This window comes from Microtus ochrogaster, chromosome 7 (genome assembly GCF_000317375.1).
Source record: "Microtus ochrogaster isolate Prairie Vole_2 chromosome 7, MicOch1.0, whole genome shotgun sequence".
In the NCBI taxonomy this organism is placed as follows: Eukaryota; Metazoa; Chordata; class Mammalia; order Rodentia; family Cricetidae; genus Microtus; species Microtus ochrogaster.
Window position 1 is genome coordinate 25,055,370 of NC_022014.1, and position 12,125 is coordinate 25,067,494.

Here is a 12,125-nt window from a genome sequence, read left to right on the forward strand (position 1 = left end):
AACTTCCGTGTCTGTGTTTGAAATGGCAATCTAGGCTTTGGATTATGTGAGGTTTTCCTGAAATTTATGTAAAATTATGATGAGAAAGCTTATCCAAACTCTTCAAGAATATAAATATACAAAATAACAAAGAGAAAATCACAAGTGAACAAACAATAGTTGAGCAGGCAGCAGGAGAGAGAAGTAGTGAATTTTAAAAATCTCTGTAGAAATGCATAGATCTGTCTATGTTAGGATGGGATATAAAAAGCAGTTAAGGAGAAGTTGAGAAAAATCATATATTTCTGTACTGATTACAGACACTTGGAGTTTGAGATTAAAACCACTATGATGACTGTAAGATCCATTGTGGTAGGTCATATATATCTTTAATTCTACAGGATCCTTATATTTTCTCACTAGGATACTGGAGAAGAAAATGATAACGAGCAACCAAACTGTTGTCTCCAAGTTCTTCCTCCTGGGCCTGCCCATCCCTGCAGAGCACCAGCACCTGTTCTATGCCCTGTTCCTGGCCATGTACCTCATCACTGTCCTGGGAAACCTCATCATCATCATCCTCATTCTATTGGACTCCCATCTCCACACACCCATGTACTTTTTTCTTAGCAACTTGTCCTTTTCTGACCTCTGCTATTCCTCTGTCACAATGCCCAAATTGCTACAAAACATGCAGGGCCAGGACCCATCCATCACCTATGCAGGTTGTCTGGCACAAATGTATTTTTTAATGGTTTTTGCAGACATGGAGAACTTCCTTCTTCTTGTCATGGCTTATGACCGCTATGTGGCCATCTGTTTCCCCCTTCATTACACCAGCATCATGAGCCCTAAGCTCTGTGTGTGTCTGGTAGTGTTGTCCTGGGTATTTACCATGCTGTATTCCATGTTGCACACTGTACTCTTTGCTAGATTGTCATTCTGTGGGGATAACATGATCCCTCAGTTTTTCTGTGACATATCTGCCTTGTTCAAGTTGGCCTGCTCTGACACTTATATTAATGAACTATTGATAATTATCTTGGGAGGGCTCATTATTGGTATCCCATTCTCACTCATCATTATGTCCTATGTACAAATTGTCTGCTCCATCCTCAAGATTTCATCTACTCGGGTTATCCACAAGATCTTCTCAACTTGTGGCTCCCACCTGTCTGTGGTCTCACTGTTCTATGGAACAATTATTGGTCTATACATATGTCCATCAGGTAATAACTCCACTGCAAAGGAGACAGCCATGGCCATGATGTACACAGTGGTGACTCCCATGCTGAATCCCTTTATCTACAGCCTGAGAAACAGAGATATGAAAGAGGCCTTGAGGATGGTTATTTGCAAGAAGGAAATCTCTTTATAAGGCAATGCTGGGACTTTCACTTAAATTTATCTGGTAAATATATTGATAATAATATTAGAAATGTATCCCTACAATGGAATGCACATTCATGAACATACTACGTAGTATTTTCTTTTGCAATGTGCAGTTTTGCAAAGTAGTTCAGTTAGAGAAAGGGAACTTATGGACTCAGTCATGCCATCCACTGCCTTGTATGTGTGATTGTAGGAAAGCATTAGGTAAAAGCCACTCTTTAAAAATCATATCTCCACTCCTACATTCCTCTTTAAAATTGAAAATAGATTCTTCTCTCATACAATAAATCCTACTCATCATTCCCCCTCCCTCCACTTCTCATAGCTTATATGATCCATCCCCCCTCCATTTCTTCTTCAGGAAAGAGCAGGCCTCTGAGAGGAAATATTAAAATATTAATAGATACAATAATACAAGTCAAAAACTCTCATATCAAGGCAATCCAATAAGAGCAATGGAGTCTCAAGAACAGGCTAAAGGGTTAGAGATACGCTTGTTCTCAAGCCAACAACCCTAATGTATAATCAGAGGACTTGGTACAGACCAAAGAGGCCACTGTACTTGCTATTTCAATCTCTGTGATCCCATATGAGCCCTGCTTAGCTGATTCAGTAGGCCTTGTTTTTTGGGAGCCCTCCATGCCCTCTGATGCTTACAATCTTCCCTCCTGTTCTTCCTCAGCGTTCCCAGATCTCCAAAAGAAGGGACCTGATAGAGACGTTTAATTTAGACTCTCTCTCTGTATAATATCTGTATCCTCCAGTACCAGGAGTCATCATTAGCCTCAGAGATTACAGGATGTCTCCACTCTACTAGGTTCCCACACTGCACCCAATTTCCAACTGTCTATCCCAGTACTCTTTCCCTCCATTCTTCCCTGCACTCCCCTGCTCCCATCTCCCCCAACACAGTATACCTGCAGAATCTATTTTATTTCCTCTCTCAACGGAGATCTAGGCCCCCACCCTCAGAACACTCCTCTTTATCTACTTCATCTGGGTTTTTGTATTGTAGCTTGATTATCACTTACATAACAGCTAATATCCACTTATAGGTAAATATATGCTATATTTGTCTTTCTGCTTCTGGATTACCTCACCTGGGATGACATTTTCTAGTTGCATCCATGGTCATGTAATTTTTTAACAGCTGAGCAATACTCTATTGTATAAAGGTACCTTATTTTCTTTTTACATTCTTGAATTTAGGGACATCTATGTTGTTTCTACTTCCTGTTGAATAAAACCATAATAAACATAGTTGAGCATGTGTCCTTGTGGTAGAATGGAACATTCTTTGGGTATATGCCCCAGAGTGATATACCTGGGTCTTGAGGTTGATTGATTCCCCCATTTCCCAAGATTTTATTACTTTGTTGAATTTAGATATTGATAGCAGTATAATATTTAAATTAAAGCAAATGATATATCATGATCCAAGGCAGATGCTCCATAGGATTCAAATATCTCAGACACAACCTTTGTCTAATATCTTCTTCTGTTCTTTCTACTGTTGCTGCTGAGTCAACTAGGGTTCTACATTTGTACATATTGTAGTAATATATGAGTAGGAAAATGATTATTGATCTGTCCTGTACACAGCGTGCAAGCAATTGCCCAAGAATCACCATTTTGAAATAACCTGTTGACTTGCTTGTTAGTAAAAGGTGCACTGATAGTACAGGGTTCTTTACCAAATTATTTCTGACATTCTACCCTGCAAAGCAGCAGCTGTATCCAGCCCTTGATTATAAAAAGGACTGGTATCTGAACACAGTCAAATATAATCAGAAATGTTACCCTTCTTCCTAAATGACCTTATCTCAGCTTGACAAGCAGAGTTAACATTTTCATACGCCAATTGACTTACAAGTAAAGGTCGAGCTTCAGAGTTCCCTAATGCCTTCCTGCTGTTGTCATTAGTTGGAAAACAAAATCTTGGAATAACTTATTAGGTTCCTGTCTTATTTTGTATAATTCTTCTATTTGCTTTCCAGGGCCAGGCAATTTAATCCAGGTCTTCTTTGACGCAAAACTAAGTTGAGTATACATTACCACATTAAATTTTAACTGATTTTCTGTATCTCTATAATCACCTTCTCCTGATAATGTCTAAAGTAATAGGAATATGTTGAGATTTATTAGTATTAGCTGTAATTTCACATTGCTCATGGAATTCTGTTTTTCATAATAAATTATCTCCTCCAGATAAACAAGCTCTAGCCAGTTATTTCCAATCTCCAGAAGGTAAAACTTCAATTTCCATTGTTTCTAAAACTGCTTGAGTAATGAGCCATTGGTTCTTATTGAGGACAGGCAGATTTTAATTCTTTAAGTTGTTTATAAGGCATAGTTATGTGAACTCTGGCTACATTTTCTTGAGTATCCTGCTGTTCTCTTACTGGGGATACCTTAAATCCTTGAATATCTTCTTCTCTACTGCTGTGCAGGAAGTAGAGATGGGGCAATCAGACTAGGAGAATTCTGGGAAGAGAAAAGGCAGAGAGTTACCCACCAGAAGCAAAGGAAGTATGAGAATTTCTTAATGAGAAAAGTCATATGGCTTAGCATAGATAAGAATTATAGATTAAGTTGTAAAAGCTAGTTAGCAATAAGCATGAAAAATAGGTGAAACAGTATATAATTAATATTAATCTCTGTGTGCTTATTTGGGACTGAATGGCTGTGGGCTTGGGTGGGACAGAAACTTCTGTCTACTTGTTCAAAGAAAATATTTGTGTGGTAACTATATACCCGAACCCACAAAACTGCAATTATACATTTCATAGCAGTGAATAATAGAATTCTCAGGGATGGTTTCATCATGACATATAATACAATGTTTTACTAAATTGGAAGTTGAAACAACTTCCACGTATTTTTTCCTATTCTTTAAGAAATAGCATCTTAATGTTCAAAGGTAAATGTGATTATTGCCTGTATCGGCCCACTTAATATAAAAATAATGGAGATGCAGATTCTCTCAGAATAAAAAATTGATTAAAATACAACATCATGAATTTCATCCAACTAATGATTGCTATGTACAATAAAGCATTAGTGAAAAATGTAAAATGTAATTATGGATCTCAGCCATTTCCTCAAATAACAGGGATATGGATGTCGGCATTAGGCTGTAATATAACAAATAGGGAGAATGGCTGGAAAGATGATGATGATGGGTAGCATTAAGATTTTTATTAAAGCTAATGAGACAAAAGTAATCTAATGAATGGAAATATGTGCTTCATTTTCTTTCTTAGCAATTAAACATGATGTGGAAAAGTGTGATTTTTTACACATTCCTATCCTTAACATATATTAGTAGATGTAGAAAGTTGGGTCATAGAAGTCTGATCTATGCCAGTAGCACACCCATTCCTCAAAGGCTTATTAACAGGGAATTGCAAAGTATCCACAGACTGTCAGGTGGCAATCTTTACAAACGGTGTGCATTTAAAAACTACTTACTAAAAAATTTATGTTCTAAAAATATTATTTTTTGGCATGTATTTTCTGGTTACTTTTAGAAACTGTTTAAACTCTTCTCTTAGCCCCACAATGAACAGGCAACACTAAGCAAACAAGGTACCCACCCATAAGATTATTCCTAACTCACCTACCCCCAAAGTGTAGTCACAAGTTAGCAGTGACTGCTATCAGTCACCTTTCTTGCAGAGGTCCTGGATAATTACTGCCTGTAATCAGTTACTGAAGCACCTGGACTCCTCTGGGACACAGAGTCTCTTATGTATGGATGCATAGCAGGGGAGGTGTGTGAAATGTGGTGTACACAGTGGAGAGCACTGCAGATCTGGTGACATCCAGTGCCCATAATGAATAAGAAAAATAGGATCTCTTTTCAGGATTTAGGAGTCACCCTTGCCCATCCAAGACCAGTGATCAGAATGAGCTATTCCCTTGCTGTTCTTCCATGCACAGAAGATAACAAATGAATCTCCCACCTCCAGCCTCTTCTCTTCTTTTCCAATCTCCTTTGGTCTCTCATAACAGAAAGGGAATCCATGATTAAAGCAAAAATCCAAGGTTTTGTTTTTCTTTCATTTTTCCGTCTCACAACACCCAATTTCTATCTACACCCAAATTATTAATTCCTATGTACCTTAAATTTCATTTTTCCCTCAATCCATTCACATCCTAACTATTAATACCCTAATGGGTATCATGGGTACCATCTCACTTGAGCCAGGTGGACTGGAGTTCTTTTTCTACATGTGGAGATTTTTTGAGCACTTTAATAGAAGACTGTGCATTTGTAAAATATGTTTTTAGAAAGCAATAGTCTTGTCTTGACAATGGCCTGGGTTATTTGTGTGTTTTCTTATATTTTGTGCCTTTGGCCTCTACTCAGTTAGATGTAACCCATTTCAGGCACCGAGCTTTCTCTACAAACTGATAGTAAGACCATATTGCTAAAGTTGACATGCACATATCTCATTGAATACGAAGAATTGAGCTGGTACCTAATTAATGTCTAATAAGAATAAACATCCTCTCACCTCTAAACCCTTTTTCCACCATGGTGACCTGCCTACATGATACTCTGGTACAAGAGAGGTGCAAAATTTTGGAAGTAAGAAACCATTATCTGATCGGTTTTAAGGTCCACTTTGTGGGATGGCTCCCATGCCTGGAACTCTTTGGATGACCAAGAACCTGGGAATAGATAGGCCATAGGCCCATGGGAAAATCAGATACTATTGTTTTGCTAGTGAAATGTAGCAATATAATGGCTCTTCACTCCATTACGTTATATCCATAGATCAGTGTCTTTCTCAGCCATCATCATAGAAGCTCCTCCTGCAGTCAATGGAAACAAACACAGAGGCCCACAACTGGGCAATGTACAGGGGTCGAGAGATCTTGAATCACCCAGTTCTAAATGGGATGACTGCATCAAACCCCTCTTCTCATGGCTCTGGGAAATTCGTGTTAAAGAAGGAAGAAAGACTGTAAGAGTCAGTGAGGATGGAAGAGACCAAGGAAGCAATGCCTTCTAGACACAACAGGGCTGTTATGAATATATGCACATGAATTCCCAGAGACTGTGGCTGCTTGCACAGGCCCTACATAAGTCCGTACTTGCTTCCAAGCACTGAGTAGGGAAAGTGGACATGAAATCCCATTCACAACCTAGACCAATTGATCACTCACAAAAAAATATTCATTTTGTTCAATAGAGTCTTATTGAGTATACAAACCACACTTAAGAGCGGTTCCCATTTCTAGCAGTAGACAGATAACTCAAGCTCTAATATTTATTGTAGATTTTTTTGCCTCATAATGTTTTGTCTCGCTTTTTTAAAACCTTATTTGTCTTTTGATTTATAAATTATGGCTACTTTTTGGGTGTTATATATGTGCTTGGGTATATGATTCTTATACTTTTTCTTTGTTTTCTTTTTAAAACTTTCCTGTTTGTGTTCTAAAGAAACAGAGAAAAAACATGGTGTTGAATATATGAGGAGGATCCAAAGGGGATGGAGAAGAATTCATAATAAGAATATATTTGTATGAAAGACCCTATTTTCAATAAAAGAATAACAACAACATGAAAAGTTACGTTTTTAGCTGCTTTACGTGTGAATTTTAGAATCACACTATCAATTTACACACAATAATTCATGTTCCAATTATGAAGCTAATTTAATTGACTATTGAAATCAGTGTTTGAAGAGATGAAATCTTGACAAATTTTAAACCTAGGAAAATGGTATATCAAAATATGTCTAAGTATTTTATGTCTTTAATTTGTATTTTACAGTTTTGAAAATATTGATTTTTACCCACACAGTACTAGATAATGGAACACCAGCATTCAGCACTGTGTTTCCTCCCTGTGGATGCAATGTGACCATTGCCTGATATTCCTGCTGTCATGCCTTTATGCCTTGGTGAACCTATACCCTCTAATCATAAGCTAAAGCAAACTCCTTGACAGTTTCAGATGTGTATTTAGTTCATTTAACAGAGTTCCACATCTGATTCTTCCTTAATAGAGATTTAGAGTTTCAGCTCCCTCCACTCAGTAGCAGCCTGACTGTGGTAAATGGAAAATGCCAGAGAGTAACAAATCTCAATATTAAAGATGTGTTGCCCTATATAGTAAGATGAAAACTGAATACACTCAGTTTCCATCCAGTAAGAGATCTGAATAATCCCTTTATCTAGCATTTCCATATTGTATCCTCTGCCCTCCACGTGAGGGGCTCTTCAGCCATCTTTATTACCGATTCAGCTCTCATGCCGCAATGCCTTCTATAGGGGTTCGGGTAAATCTTCCAATGAGGTTTATAAAGCAGCCTAAAGCTAAATCACATTGCCTGTGTCATCCAGCTTCCTTGCTGTTACATAGGCACTGTAATAGTTGTCATAACCAAAAGGAGAAGGTGAGTGTAATCTGTACCACCATGGAATACTTTTGAGAGAGAAATATAGAACCATCACACAGATTTTTATTGTAACTAAATTCTTGTTATAGTTACTGTTAGCCTTTTTTGTGCTTAATATAGCCTTTTTTTGAAACTTTACCGTACACAAACATTTGTGGAAGAAAACCTCACAACATAGAATTTCTGTACTCTAATGGTTTTCAGTCATCTTTTGAGGCATTGGAATGTATTCAGTCTCCTGTTGGATGAAGAAGCTGATGTACTATTAAAAGTTAATCATAAACTATTTAGTGATTGGGCAATATTTTGATATGTACTTGAAGATTTGTATCCTGTTATGTGCAATTGATAGTTTTACAACCCTTTCCAGCTTCTCTGGAATTCTTTATAAACTACTATGTTGTTTAGGAATAGCTTAATCACTTACTCCCCAATATATAAACAGTTTAGTTCTTTTAGTTCTTTTTTTGTTCTTTGTTCCATCATGATAAAAGTGTTAAGTTTCCACGTCTTAAGTATACTTTGAACTTGATACAGAAAAAAATGCAACTATCAAAATCATTAGGAAAATAGTAAATGTATTGTTTTGAGGGAAATTTATGACACGGAACACAAACATTGGAAAAGAAGAAAGATCTAAAAATTCAAAGGAAGCAGAGAACAAGAAATCACACATGCACACAAATTACACACACACATACACAAATACACACACAAACTCACAGCTAATTGAAATTGAAAACAAAATGTCAAAAAGAGTAAATGAAGTCAACACCTGGTCTCTTTCAGTGAGTGATTTTTAAAAAAGTCATTAGCCAAGCTAAAAAATGAAGAAAGGGAGGCATAAATCACAAAGATGAGAAATGAAAAGGGGTATGCTTTATGTTCCAATAAAATTTAGAGAGTAACAAAAGCACAACTCCATCCAGACACATTGATAGATAGTCTCGATCAAAACAGCAAAGTTTCTTTGAACACAAAGCATTTACAATTACTTCAGTGGTTTTCACATAGTACACCCTTGGCTGACTCAAAAATCTAAACTGGAGTTACACATAAATAATAAACATTCCTTGAACAGGAAAGGGTAATTATGTATCTGACTTCTCTTCATTTCCACCTTCCCCTTAAGTGTATTCAGGAGTAATCAGTGACCATCAAGAGCCTCCATCTCAGGGATTTGGTTCACTCTCTCCATACCTCTTCAATATAGTGCTTGAAGTTCTAGCAATAGCAATAAGACAACATAAGGGGATCAAGGGGATTCGTACTGGAAAGGAAGAAGTTAAGCTTTCGTTATTTGCAGATGATATGATAGTATACATAAGCGACCCCAAAAACTCTACCAAAGAACTCCTACAGCTGATAAACACCTTTAGTAATGTGGCAGGATACAAGATCAACTCCAAAAAATCAGTCGCCCTCCTATACACTAAGGATAAGGAAGCAGAGAGGGAAATCAGAGAAGCATCCCCTTTCACGATAGCCACAAATAGCATAAAATATCTTGGGGTAACTCTGACCAAAGAAGTGAAAGATCTATTTGACAAGAACTTTAAGTCTTTGAAGAAAGAAATTGAAGAGGACACCAGAAAATGGAAGGATCTCCCTTGCTCTTGGATTGGGAGGATCAACATAGTAAAAATGGCAATTCTACCAAAAGCAAGCTATAGATTCAATGAAGAATTGGTTCTTGATAGATCCTGGGCAATTAACTGTATCATTAATGAGTGAATGCTGACATCCTCTGGGATGCTGAGCCCCTTGGGTCCAGAGATAGCTATAAGGGAACATGTAAGAATTGTTGATTACAGAAAATATTCTTTCCTGTGCTTTACAGAATAAACGTGACCAGATTCTGAAACAGGGCCCTTAATATACTTTTAGTCATTCTAGATAAATTGTCAGCAGGTACCTTACTCTCTTCCAACCTGTGGATCTTCCATTTTCAGTTTATGAAAGATTGGTGGCAGTTTTCAGGTATGATAACATTTTTTTTGTCATTTTCATACTTTGTAGCACTGCCATACTGTAGAAATACCTGTTCCACAGTTGCACCAATAATCATTTTGGTAATGATGGGGTTTATTACAATTTCATAAAAGGCAAGTCTCTTTTTATTTCAAACTAACAGCAGCTCTTTAGATTAGGGGAAATGCTGGTGTCTTAAGTCTTAAGTTAGTACTTCTTTAGATTTGGAACATTAATACAGTTTATTGAGATCTTCGATTAAAACAAATTGATCCTTACTGTAATCCATCAACTAGGGTATTGACATATGTCTGCTGAGGCAGTGGTGGGGTAATAAGGAAGATGTCAGTGAAGGACAGAATACCCTAGATTATAGAGACAACTACGTCTGACTTTTAAATGGTAATCGAATACACCAAAGCGTATGTGTTTTCCTAGGGGTTCATATAAGAATTATGATGATCGAGTTGAAGAAAACTCACAGAAATAAATTGTAGAACGGGGTGAACTACGATTGCCTAGAATAAGTAGGCTGCAGAAAAAAAGATATGGCAATATATTTTGCATACCAGAAGCAATTAAGTGTCATTAGGTAGTCCTACCTAGTACATGCTAAAGCAACATTAAAAAAAGTTATTCATTGACTATAATGACTGAACGTAGAAATACAATTACTTTGATGATAGTATGACTATTTACGTAGAGCATGCAACATGCCATGTGTGTCACAGCCCATGTCTGCTTTACATAGGGACATGGAGATGGGTGTGTGGGAGTAGTTGTTGACAGAGTGAAGGGACTAGGCTGGGATGCTGTAACTTACCAAGGACATCTGAGGAAATAGATGGATTGAATATATGCCCAATGAATATAAACATTAAAGAATATGAAAAATAAAGTTCTTTTTTCTAATGTAAACAAAAGAGAAAATAGTCAAATTGATCTATGATCTCCTACACACTAAACCATTGGGAGTTTAAGAAAGTTTTATTTTTCTTAAAGCCATTGGAAGCATATCATGACTAGAAACAACGAAACTTTCTTCTCAGAGTTCCTACTACTGGGCCTGTCCATTCCCCCAGCGTACAAGCACCTGTTCTATTCACTGTTTCTGGCCATGTACCTCACCACCATCCTGGGGAACCTGCTAATCATTGTCCTTGTTCTCCTGGACTCCCATCTGCACACACCCATGTACTTGTTTCTCAGCAACTTGTCCTTCTCTGACCTGTGCTTTTCCTCTGTCACAACGCCCAAATTGCTGCAGAACATGCAGAGTCAAATACCGTCCATCACCTTTGGAGGCTGCCTGACACAGCTGTACTTCTACATGTTTTTTGGAAACATGGAGATCTTTCTCCTTGTGGTCATGGCGTATGACCGCTATGTGGCCATCTGCTTCCCCCTTCATTATACCAGCATCATGAGCCCCAAGCTCTGTGTTTGTTTATTGCTGCCTCTGTGGATGCTGACCACATTGCATGCCATGATGCACACCATGCTCATGGCTAGATTGTCTTTTTGTGAGAACAATGTGATTCTCCACTTTTTCTGTGATCTATCTCCTCTTCTAAATCTGGCCTGCTCAGACACTTCTGTTAATGAGCTGATGATATTAATCACAGGAGGATCCTTTATTATTGTACCATTCCTGCTCATTGTTACATCCTATTCAAGGATTGTCTCCTCCATATTCAAGATTTCATCTACCCAGGGTATCTACAAGGTCTTCTCCACCTGTGGTTCCCATCTGTCTGTGGTGTCACTGTTCTATGGGACACTTTTTGGCCTCTACTTGTGTCCATCAACTAATTACTCTCCTGTGAAAGAAACCACCATGACCATGATGTACACTGTGGTGACTCCCATGTTAAATCCCTTTATCTACAGCCTAAGGAACAGAGATATGAAGATGGCCCTAAAAAGAGTTATCTACAATAAGAAAATCTCCTTGTAATGGTAGCACTTGAGATTTTTTACCTAATTTTATGTAATAAATATATTGACATTAATAGTTTGTCAGATGTTGACCTTCATCACAGGACCTACATGAAAGTTAAAAAGGTATAGTCAAAGTTGGAAAGATTGTCTTTGAGAGCTGGCAACATCTGCCTCCTTTCTTTGTACAAATATTACTAGAAATGTGTAGTGGAGGAGGCTCTGTCTAATATGTTCTCTGCTCTTTAAATTATTAATTTACTGGAACATTTTATCATTTACCCTGGGTTCTGCATTCACTGATACATCAGTCAAAATAGTGAAAGTAATAGATACAAGACACTCAATGACAATGAAATCTCCCTACTATCCAGGTTTCTCCTAATATTTCCCATAGGCTCTACCACACTGATTTTGAAATATTTTTTTTTT

The 12,125-nt window shown here is 37.5% G+C and overlaps 2 protein-coding genes across 2 annotated transcripts; both read left to right on the top strand.

Annotated features, from left to right (window-relative positions):
- Positions 1–418: 418 nt before the first annotated feature.
- On the top strand, positions 419–1,357 carry LOC102000316 (olfactory receptor 1468-like). Its single transcript, XM_005349580.1, has one exon. The coding sequence runs from the start codon at positions 419–421 to the stop codon at positions 1,355–1,357; it is 939 nt and encodes a 312-aa protein (XP_005349637.1).
- Positions 1,358–10,773: 9,416 nt separating this feature from the next.
- Positions 10,774–11,712, top strand: LOC102000593 (olfactory receptor 1496-like). The gene has a single exon (XM_005349581.1). It carries the CDS (start codon positions 10,774–10,776, stop codon positions 11,710–11,712), a length of 939 nt encoding a protein of 312 aa, XP_005349638.1.
- Positions 11,713–12,125: the final 413 nt, after the last annotated feature.

What these genes read in the sequence shown, in the direction of transcription:
- LOC102000316 (XM_005349580.1), top strand. Translation starts at nt 419, where the DNA reads ATGATAACGAGCAACCAAACTGTTGTCTCCAAGTTCTTCCTCCTGGGC.
- LOC102000593 (XM_005349581.1), top strand. Translation starts at nt 10,774, where the DNA reads ATGACTAGAAACAACGAAACTTTCTTCTCAGAGTTCCTACTACTGGGC.